This window comes from Podarcis gaigeae (assembly GCF_964106915.1).
Source record: "Podarcis gaigeae genome assembly, chromosome: 15".
NCBI lineage: Eukaryota > Metazoa > Chordata > Lepidosauria > Squamata > Lacertidae > Podarcis > Podarcis gaigeae.
This window is the reverse complement of record NC_139692.1, coordinates 2,818,226-2,828,608: the sequence shown is the minus strand read 5'-3', so window position 1 is coordinate 2,828,608 and position 10,383 is coordinate 2,818,226. Positions and strand designations below refer to the sequence as shown.

The 10,383-nt window shown below is 46.7% G+C and overlaps 2 protein-coding genes across 8 annotated transcripts in view; both read right to left on the bottom strand.

The window, feature by feature from the left end:
- The window catches only part of R3HCC1 (R3H domain and coiled-coil containing 1), a gene marked incomplete at its 5' end in the record, with an annotated part of 426,543 nt that overhangs the window by 104,945 nt on the left and 311,215 nt on the right, over positions 1–10,383 (bottom strand). The window lies entirely within an intron of this gene.
- RHOBTB2 (Rho related BTB domain containing 2) overlaps positions 18–10,383 on the bottom strand; it is a 47,966-nt gene continuing 37,600 nt past the window's right edge. For all 7 annotated transcript variants that reach the window (XM_083713559.1, XM_083713558.1, XM_083713561.1 and 4 more), the window contains 7 exons: positions 8,755–8,940; positions 6,701–7,713; positions 4,774–4,892; positions 3,649–3,799; positions 2,516–2,604; positions 1,753–1,858; positions 18–1,292 (listed from right to left, as the gene is read on the bottom strand). In XM_083713559.1, the coding sequence (XP_083569685.1) occupies positions 1,060–1,292; positions 1,753–1,858; positions 2,516–2,604; positions 3,649–3,799; positions 4,774–4,892; positions 6,701–7,713; positions 8,755–8,940 (1,897 nt within the window). In that variant the 3' untranslated portion in view covers positions 18–1,059. The remainder of the gene's footprint in view (positions 1,293–1,752; positions 1,859–2,515; positions 2,605–3,648; positions 3,800–4,773; positions 4,893–6,700; positions 7,714–8,754; positions 8,941–10,383) is intronic.

The following is a 10,383-nucleotide window of genomic DNA, read 5'->3' as shown; positions in this document are numbered from 1 at the left end:
GACGGAGGCCACAAGCATCTTTTCAAAATACCATTTATTACAACACAACCTTGCACACTAAAATCCAAGTTGGTGTATTGGTTTGCTTCATTAAAAACAGCGTCAGCTGCTGGAGTTTCCAATTCTTTCAGAAGCAGCACATTCCCAAACATGGCCAGCACAGGCCAGGATGGAAGAGACTCCCTTGACAACTTTCTTAACTTGCTCTCATTGGGCTAGCCAACCTGTTAACTTGTAGTGTGCAAGCAACGAGAGAAAGAAAGAAAACAGCATCTTTCCAGCCACAGCAGGCATATTCTGTGTTCTAGGACTTTTTTCCTGTTGCAATTCAGTCTCAGTGCAGAACTGAAGCATCTGTTGGCCTATGCCTCCTCTAGCAGGGCCTGCCTCTCAGGAGGAGGGTCCACAGCTGTTTGATGCTCCCAGGATCTGTGCCTTGCTGCTAGCAAACATCCTAGAGCTAGGCCCCAGGGGTGGACGTGCAACAGAAAAAGGATCACCTTGTCATGAAAAGAAGCCCAGAAAAAAAAAATCTGGGGCACAGCGCCTGTCTTCAGCAGCTTGAAATGACATGGTGCAGAGGGGCGGACAGTGTGAGGCACCCCATTATTTCTTTTTTGCAAAGGTGCGGGAACCCTCATTAAATCACTGAAGAACTGCATTTTCCTTGTAGCAGATTTTCAAAGTAAACCTCTTGCATTCCTGTAAACATGAGGTGTGTCCTGTTAGATGAGTGAGCCCCCTTCTAAAGAAAACTGGCTCGCCTGCCATTCCACCCGGGCAGCCTCCAACGGCTGTGCGCCAACACTGGCTGAGGCAAGGACTGGGACCCTATGGAGAGAGCTCTGGGTGAAGATGTAGGATGCTCCAGACCCTGAGCTCCACCTGCACAGGTTCTTGCTAACCTCCCAGGGACATTCATGCTTGTTTTCTCCACTGAGGGTTTTAGCTGGTGGTGTCCTCTCTAAGCCTGTCAAGCCAGATGTTGGTCAGGGTGGCAGGCTCCCTTCTCTCAAGAGAGACAGAGGAGTGTGTGTGTGTGTAGGGGCAGTGCATCTCTCAGACCACAGCAGAGGAAGAGGAGGAAGATGAAGATGAAGCTGTGGCTGCTGATGAGGAAGGTGACTGGGCGGGAGAGGAGGCATTCCAGAAGAGCCACCTCCTCTTAGGCTGCCGTTTCTGATGGAGGTAGTCTTCCTTCTCACGCTCCTTCCTGGCCCTCTGATAGTGGTCCTCCTCCTTCAGGTACCAAACTGGGGGCCACCGATGCTTCTCAAAATAGTCCTGGTTCTCTGCAATGGGAGGAAGGAAGGAACTTTAAAAGCCTGCTATTACAGTTAAAAAAGAAAAGTCAGAATTGCAAACATGCAGCTGAAGTTTGTGGGAAAAGCAGTCTGTGGAGACGTGGATGGTTTGCAAAACTCTGAACTGTCAATGTGCAATTTATGTGCAGCAAAACTGGATGGCATCAGCCATTGACCTGAAAGGGTTAGAACAGCTTTCAGTGGAAGAGGGGCGCAGACAGGAGCCAACCCTGAGGATCAGCAACTGCCATGAGGAATCCTACTGGAAGGAATGGGATGGGAACAAGCCTCATGTGTTCTCAACCATTTTTAAGGGTTTTGCTGAGATTGCAAGGTTACAAACTGATACTCTTGTGCATCTTTAAGAAACAGCTATAAAAATCTTATTTGTTGCTTTTCTTCATGGACACCCAAGGCAATGCACAACTCATAATTCTTCCACGCTTACCTGCTGACATTGCTTTCATCTCTCGAGGAAATTTGCGGCAGATGTTGTTGTAGTTGGTGCAGATATGATGGAGGCACCAGTCGGCTAGCTGGTAGGCACCATGGAACTGTGGGAGGGGGAAATAAGATATTGACATGAGTCACAGCACAACACCACAGGGTAATTTAGCCAGTACTGCTAAGGAAATGACTGGGGCTACTAACTGTGCAATCCTGTACAGAATGGGTAGGGAACCTTCAGCATATGGGCCAATCTTGGCCCACCAGAGGGTCCAGCTTGACCCACAAGGACATTTCCCCCAAAACACACCTACCACTGGTAACGTCCGCTGATGGGCAGAAGGGCAGGATTTAATCTTGCATTGGCTGTGTGCCCTGTTCCCAACAGGGAACAGGATCACACAGCCAAGGCAGTGGAATTTAATCCCTGCTCATCAGTTGATCTCACTTTCCTTAGTGGGAGGTGGGTGCGTGGGGGGACTCCCACACCTGTCACTGCTGCTCCTACCCTCTTGCTTAAAGCTGAGCTGCTGCAAAGAGCAAACACTCTTTGAAGCAGGTGAGCAGGGGTGGGGTGGGGGACCCTGCCTACCTGTCAGTCATGTGACGTGTAACTGACAGGTGAGTCCCTGGTGACAACCTGCCAGATTTGACCCCTTGAGCCAACTGCTGTACAAGTTGACTGGGAAGCAAGTCTCAGAGTTCAATGTGACTGACCTCAAGGGATCACTATGGATTCACTATGACCAAGTCGTTTATTATACCTGAGCCAGCTCCAGGAACACAAGGACATCACCATCAATATCCACTAACATCTGAGTTGCTTCCATCAGACCAGACACCGTGAACTGTTCTGTAAAAACACACACATACAATAAGGTCAGAGAGCATCAGTGTGACCTCCTGACTAATAGGGCAGAATAGGTAAAGACTAATCTTTTTCTTTCAGTTTTTAAGCAAGGAAGAAACTGGATTCTAAGTTTTCTAACACAGCTGTGGGGTTATTGCTGTGGAGTTTGTTTGTTTGCTTTTAAATTACCCAGTTTGAAAAGAAATCCATATTCACTTTGTATTTGTTGAGACAAAACTGAATCCTGTCCTAACAAGCACATGGGCCTGCTTTTCTACATGAAATTTTTTTCCTACATAAAATAAAATATGCAACTCCAGAGGAAAGCAATCTTGTGGACAGTAGTGAATTGCTTATGTATTTGGTGCCACAGTGTGTCAATAAATGCTAAGTAGGTTTGTACTCGCGCTTGATGCGCTCCACAACAACATCATCAGAGCTCAGCATCTGCAGCCCACCACTCCCCTTCAGGGTCAGGCAGGGCCTGCCATTTTTTAAAATGTTTTTGTTTTAAACCTTGCAAGTAAAAATCAAGCTTCTCAATCAAGGGGAGAGGTTCTAGGTCAGCCCACTCTACTTTTGTTTAAAAAGGAAACTTTTTAAACTATGGAGCATTCACAAATGTGATACTTCACCTCCTCTCTCAAGCAGAACAGTTCATTCTGCCAGCTCAGCCTCTCCTCATTCTGGGGCCTGAGAGAGGACAGAAGAGGGGCACAGGGTGCCATCTGCCGGCCAGACCAAAACAAGCAATGGGTCAGCCAGAAAGTCATACCCTTGTTGTCTATCTCCAAGTAAGCCTGCTTTGAACACTGAAAACTATATGGCTTGCCTCAAACCCTATCATCCCATCAGTGCCTTCAGCGAAGGTTCTCCATATCATACAATGACATCTAACGACATCACCCCTTCCTAAGGGTGAGGAGAAGGATCAAAGCACAGTACTTTCATGCTGTTAAGCAGAAGGCACAAGCTCCTTCATTGCCCCATATTGTGCCTGATCACAGCTATGAAGTCAGAACTGTGCTTGCAGCTCCCCAGTATTACCTGTCAGCGCAACTAGGTGTGGCAGACACAGGCGGTTGGCAAGGATGATAAGCTTCATGTAATCAAGGTCTGATGTGGAACAAAACTGCCCCGTGTACAGGTACTCCAGCACTGCCCTCATGCAACTCTTGCTGGTGTAAGGTAAAACCACCTGTAAGAGCAAGGACATGCACACAAGACGGGTTAAATTCACCACATACTGAGATACAGAAAAACTGCATAGTTGTGCTCATCCTGTCATACAACAACTCTTCACTTCTATTTACCCTTTTATTGAACCCAATGGTTGAGGGCAGGGAGCCCAGCCTGTGTGCCACCTCCTTGGCTCTGGCTAATGAGGGGAATTCTACAGTGTTCAGGCAGCCTAGCACAAAACTCAGACTAGAGTGGGTCATGTGATATTGCTTGAGCCCTATGAAAGCTCATTAAAATGGGACATAATCTGCACAGCTTCCATTTATTTCCCTGGAGCTTGTATAAAAGGGCTTCTTGGTGGGTCCTGGCTGTCTCCCACTCTGCCACCTTTACTGGCACCTAAAATCTATTGCTTGAAATGGCCACCTCATCATAGGGTTGGCTTTCAATACAATGCCCCCCTGCTGGAAGCAAGCTCAAACTGTGGGAGAAAAGGTAGGAGGCCCTCAGTAAAAACTATAAGTCTTGACTCCTTTTAGCCAAACTGTGTCCCCAAAGCCTTCTAAAAACCACAAAAGGTCAGGGAGCTGGATACCCTATAATCTGAGCACTGTCCCCAGTCCATCCCTTATTACTGTATAAAACATATAGGATCTTCCCTTCCAAGCCCCACATAATGGCACTTGCCCTAAAACCCTTCCCTACCATCTCCCCTTTTCTTCCCTTGAGCCTGGATGCTGAGAGTACTGTGTAAAAAGCAAAAAGCAGGCACTCTACTCCCTCCCGAACCCCAGGGATCTTAGCTCAGCAGCTGAAAGAAATGAAAACATTTGCTCATCAAAAGATCTGCTCAGGTGTAGTGTGGACAAAAAACTGAAGTTGCACACAGTATGAAATGGCGTCCAAGTATTAGTTGGAGCTATGTCTAAGTTGAAAAACTAGAGAGATGATAATTCAGTCTGGAGCTTTTCTTGCTCACGGTGGCCTCACCTCTTGGGTTGAGCTCTCCACAAACGGACCCCCAAACATAGCAGCCATCCAGTCACAACTGGAGATTAGCAAGGGCTTGTGGGCACTGATAGCACCATCATCCAGCATAAAGGTGACATCTGCAAACAAGTAAAGAAACATAAGCAAATGTTTTAATGTTCGTGGACTGTGCTTTACTACCACATAGTAACAGGGACTTGTAGCCAACCTGAGTTCTACTCAAAGTAGGCCCAACCTAAGCTAGTCATAGCCATTAACTTCAATGGATCTACTCTGAATAGGACTAGCACCGTATACAACTCAGAGAAAACTAATGAGATGCTAAGGGCTAGAAGATGTCACTTCCACAAGAACATATCCCCCCCCCCCAAAAAAAAAAATACTGAAGGAATAAAGTCACCTACAGCAATTTCCCCCATCTACAAAGTAATTGTGCAGATTATCTTTTAGCTTTGAGCTGTGAGTTTTAGGTTTCTATATCTATTTGATCTTTTTCTGGGAGCTATTATTTGGAGCTACAATCACTAACATTCAATGAAATTTCCATATCATGCCTAATTTAGCTATGCAGCAAAGCTTATCTACAACCTCAATGGCTAGCAAGTTGTGCCAAAGCTAGCCAAAACCAACAGCACAATCCTAGACACATTTACTAGGAAGTTATCACATGAAACAATAATGAGATATTTGAGTAAACATGTTGAGAATTGCTCTGTAAATATGATACAAAGGCTTCTAAGGCTTAAAAAGGCAATTCAGGCATCCCACAAACAGGAACTGGGTGAGGCATAGGATAATGATGATACTTCACATAATCCAGAAATGGCCAGGACAGGAGGGAATGAATTCTCCTGGCCTTTGTGTTTATTCTACAGCAGATGTGAGGAACCTGTGGCCCTCCAGATGTCGATGAACTACAGCTCCCATAATCCCTTATTACTGGTCATGCTGGTGAGAGTTGGAGCTCAACAACATCTGGAGGACTATAGGTCCCCCACCCCTGATCTACAGGATTAATCAGAAGGGAAATTTCATTGAATGTTAGTGATTATAGCCCCAAATAGTAGCACCAGTAACAACCACCAGGCCTTCATAGCAACAGAACTATATGGATGACAGGGGAATAGCAGGAAACTGGACAATGCAACAGAATTTTCTGCACTATGACTGACAAGCAACAATACAATTAAATTGGCTCCTGCACAGGAAACAGCAAGAAGCCCTGAGTAATGGAACAGACAACCATCTGGTGGCAAAAGCAGCCTTCGTATTTATTCAGAAGAGCTATATGAGGGCCAGCTCATATATTCAGCAGAGCCAAGTGCCAAAGCTTGTTCTAGACATTACCACTTTAAAGTGTGTCTATCTGTATCCGCTCTCCAGTCTAAAAACAAAAAAGAGCTCGTGTTTATTCAAAACAGAGAAGACCTAATAATAACTTAATAATAATTTTTAAAATACTATTGTTGTTGTTATTATTATTATTATTATTATTATTATTATTATTATTATTGGGTTTCCCCTAGTCATTTTCCCAATGTTTTTTTCTATTAAGTAGGATTCATTTATATGGGTGAGCTTAGAAAAAGCTAATGCTATTCAAAAAACGAAGCATCTTCTTTCTGACATACTATTTACCACATGCAAGGATTACATGGCAGAACACTAAAAAAAAACCCAACTTGGACATCCAGAAACATTTGAAGTAGTGCAATCAAAAATTCTACTAATTCATTCTTCCTAACAAAGATGGCTCCTAAAGGGCTTCCAATGCAACACTTAAGCCAGGGTGAGAACAATGTTCTGTCCCACCCTGTGACTTTAGCTCACTACCCAAATTCATCTCAGCCCCCTGCATCCTGGAAATCAAACGACATTGGTCCCAATAGCCATGTCCCACAAGGCTGCCCAGTGCTCTAGAGCGTACCGGAAAATGTCCCCTTGGCCAGACACTCCTTAACCCGGTTGGTTCTCCTGACGTGGAAGGCTTTGGTGATCTCCTGGTTCATGAATGCCTCATTGTTCAGGATGTTGGCCACCATCATCCTGAGGTCAAAGACTTCTAGCAGCTCAGCAATGTGGGCAATGTGCATCAGGTCCCTCTCGTTCTCGTCCAGCTCTCCTGTGTACAGATATTTGAGCACAGCCCTGAAGGGCCCCAGTTGGATGGAAGGGTCCATCTTCACCACCACCATAAGTCGGGGCTTGTATGTCATAGGGTCATCCGCCATCTCCTCCTGGATGCTGACAAAGGCACGGCTCCAAGAGGAGAGGATCCGCCCCCGTTTTAGCCCTCGTTCCCCATAGTTCTTGCCCCGCAATATCCCATCGCTGGTGGAGGCTCTAAGGCACGGTTTTTGCTGGCCAGAGCCAGCTTCCTCAGCACTCTCACAGATATCAAAACTAGCAGCTCTCAGGAGGAATTCCCGGCCGTGGTGATGCCTCTCCTCCTGATGGAGGGTCCGCTCAGCAACACCAGCCCCGGTGCCGCTTCCTGTCATCCCCTGCTGGCTCTCCTCACTCAGGTCCATCAAGAACAAGTCGTAGAACTTAGAGGAGGAGGTGGAGAGGTAGATCTTATGCGCGTAGATTTTGATTCTCTCTTGCAACACCAGGATGACATCCGCACACAAGGGGTCCTCCAGCAGGTTGGCTGGACGCTCCTCATTGTTGGAAGGAGGGTCAGGAACAATGATGATGGGTGGGGGTGGCTTGGGGGGCAAGAAAGGGGCCTGGAGCAACGGCCTCTGGACATTACGCAGGTGAGACTTCCAGAACTGGAGATGCCGGCGGGAGATGAGGGCAGCTCGGATGGCATTGTCGAAGACATCCTTAATGCCAAATTGGGCTACTACGCTGGTCTCATAATAAGGGATCCCCAGCTCTTTGGCCACCTCTCGCCCCTTCTCTGGGGGGAGAATTTCATTTGGTTTGATCGGTCTGGAGAGAGAGAGGAAAAAACCAGGAAGGGGAAAACTAGTTTTACATCTGCTCAGCAATCCAAGGCAAATGACAGAGGTAAGTCAGCCTAAGGTAGAAAAGTGGCAATTCACAAGGAGAAAACTATCAGGTGTGGATCCTCATTATCTGGCTGTACCTGCCTTTGCCCCTACTGCCTTTCCTCTCTTATTTTTGCAGTTTGTTTTCTACTCTCTATACGCTCAGAATGTGTCCCATGGCCCTAGCCAAGGGAGCTTTCTGCCTGGAACCAGAGCTAAATTGGAAGCATGAGAAGTATTATTAAAAAACAACAAGCCAGGTGTGGGGCCACCCAGGGAACAGTTTGCATTAGTTGCCCAATTGTCCCTGCCCACAATGTAGATGGAGCAGGAACCTGCAGCAGCTGAAGACTTGTACACTAGAAGGTTCGATACACACTAAATCCCTGCACATACTGCCTTTCTCCTTCAACCAAGGACTATTATTCAATTTGCTTGTTCTGCTTAACTACAGTGGTCACTGGTGTCCATTGGGACTGTTAGGGCAGAATACAGGGAGGCCAATGACAGATGGAACCAATTCTAGTTTTGTCCCCACCCTCTTCCCTGCTGTGCTCTACAAGTGCAACAAGAAGACTGAGGAGGAGGAACGGACAAGCAGCGTCAGCCCCTAGACTAAGTAAGAAGGCAGCCTGGCTGGCTGAGGTTGGTGGGGCAGGATCCCATTTGCCCTAAAGGACCAGCCAGCTTCCATGGCCTCACTAGCGATGGCCAACCTTTCTGACAAAGATGCCACAAGTCAAATCTAAATCTAGCATCCCCACCTTTGTCTTCCGTGTTACTGAACCAGGGAGCAGGTAACAGTGTAGCACTGGAGGACAGACCTGACATTGTGCCATAGGCAAGTGCATGAGTCTTCATGCTCTAGCCCAGGAATGTCACAAACTCCCTGTCCTGTCGTCTATGAAACGTGGCACCTGTGATGCCCAGCCACAGTTTAGCTTCCCCAGCCCACCAAAGCCGTCCTTGGGTTATTTCCTACCTGGCTAAAGGTCGCCTAGCTCGATTTACTGCTTCCAGGTCAGCATAGCGAAGGTCAAGCTGGCAGCCTACAAGGATGACAGGAGCTCGGGGGCAGAAGTGCTTGATCTCTGGGTACCACATGGTCTTCACATGGTGTAAGGAGTTGGGATTAGCAATAGAGAAGCATAATACGACAACGTCAGATCTGTGGACAGAGAGGAGGCAAGAGTTAGGTATCACTTTGGTCTCTGCAAGCCCTCTCTTTACATTAGTCAGCACCTCTTGGTGCAAGCATGCACCCTGCAGGATGACACCCAGTCCCTCCAGGTGCAATGCACACACCAACTTTCCCCAAGGTTTTGGTGCAAATCCACTGCTGTCCTTGTCCGTGTGTGTGTTTGTAATGGGTCTATGTGTACCCTGTGCTCATTGTTACCACTACCACCATAGTGGTACATTGCCCCCCCCCCTGGAGAATTCTATTTGTTCTCATAGGAGTGTGTGGCAAGCATTAATTTAAGTATCAGCAAATTAAGGGAGGAACCTGGGGAGAACATTGGGGCAAAGGCTAAAGCTGCTTCCTGTCCCAACAGCCCCCCGTGTTTTTGGAAAGGGGTTGTCTCAGATAAAAGAGCATTTACTCTGTCCCAGATAACTTGGTTGGAGTCACTGAAAAATGTGCCTGGTCCTATTTGCATAGCCCCCACCCCTTCATCTGCATATGTCCACTTGGATTTCATTACTTGGTTAAATGCTCCATGATAGCAAAACCCTAAGAGTGGGCTTTTATGTATATTTTAGGCTCAGCAACCACCCATGTTCCAATTGTTCCATCTGAGATGCCTGCTACTACATATCAACACATAGTGTGTATTTTGAGGAAGGGCTAGTATATTCCTAGGACATTCCACTCCCCACCAGTGGAGTATAATATGAAATCACCTGCTATACAATCTAGCCTCATATTAAGATCTTCCTCCAACACCTTGTTCCAGGTCCCCTAACTGCCTGGAACCCAGGGTGTGGTTTCTTGAGACAGGGCCTTTTTAAAATTTGCACCAAATCCATGGGAACTCTTTTCCTAGGGAGGTTCAGTCTGCTCTGTCATTTCTAACTTGCAACACTTTGCAAAGGCCACTTGACATTTGCTCTGAAGGCCTTTGTGTGATTATAATTCTTTTTATCTCTAAGTAGAGTTGAGACTATTACCTTGGCTGAGCTCTCTACTGCTTAGCATTGGTGTTCCTGTTGATGGATTAGGTTTGAGTTTCACTTGTTTAGATTATTGTTTTAATTTTGTGTAATGGATTTCAAGCATCTTGTTGCTCCCTTTACATATCCATCAGGTCAGAGATCAGGCCTGGCTTCCCCTTTTGTTTCCCTTCCACATTACATATCCCATCTCCACCCTGAAGGATTCTGTCAGGGATTGCCAGGTCTTTAAAGCATAAGTGAGGGGTGGGAGCCGGTTCTGTCTCACCACAAGAAGCACAAAGCTTTTCTCACAGCAATGAAAGACAACCGTATAGCGGGTCCCATGAAGGACACCCCTCCAGGAGAGGCAAAACTGGCTCCTTTGCAGGACACAACCATCCTGCAAGATAGACCAGACTGAGAAATGTTTGCTTGCACCTGACCACCCAGTGAG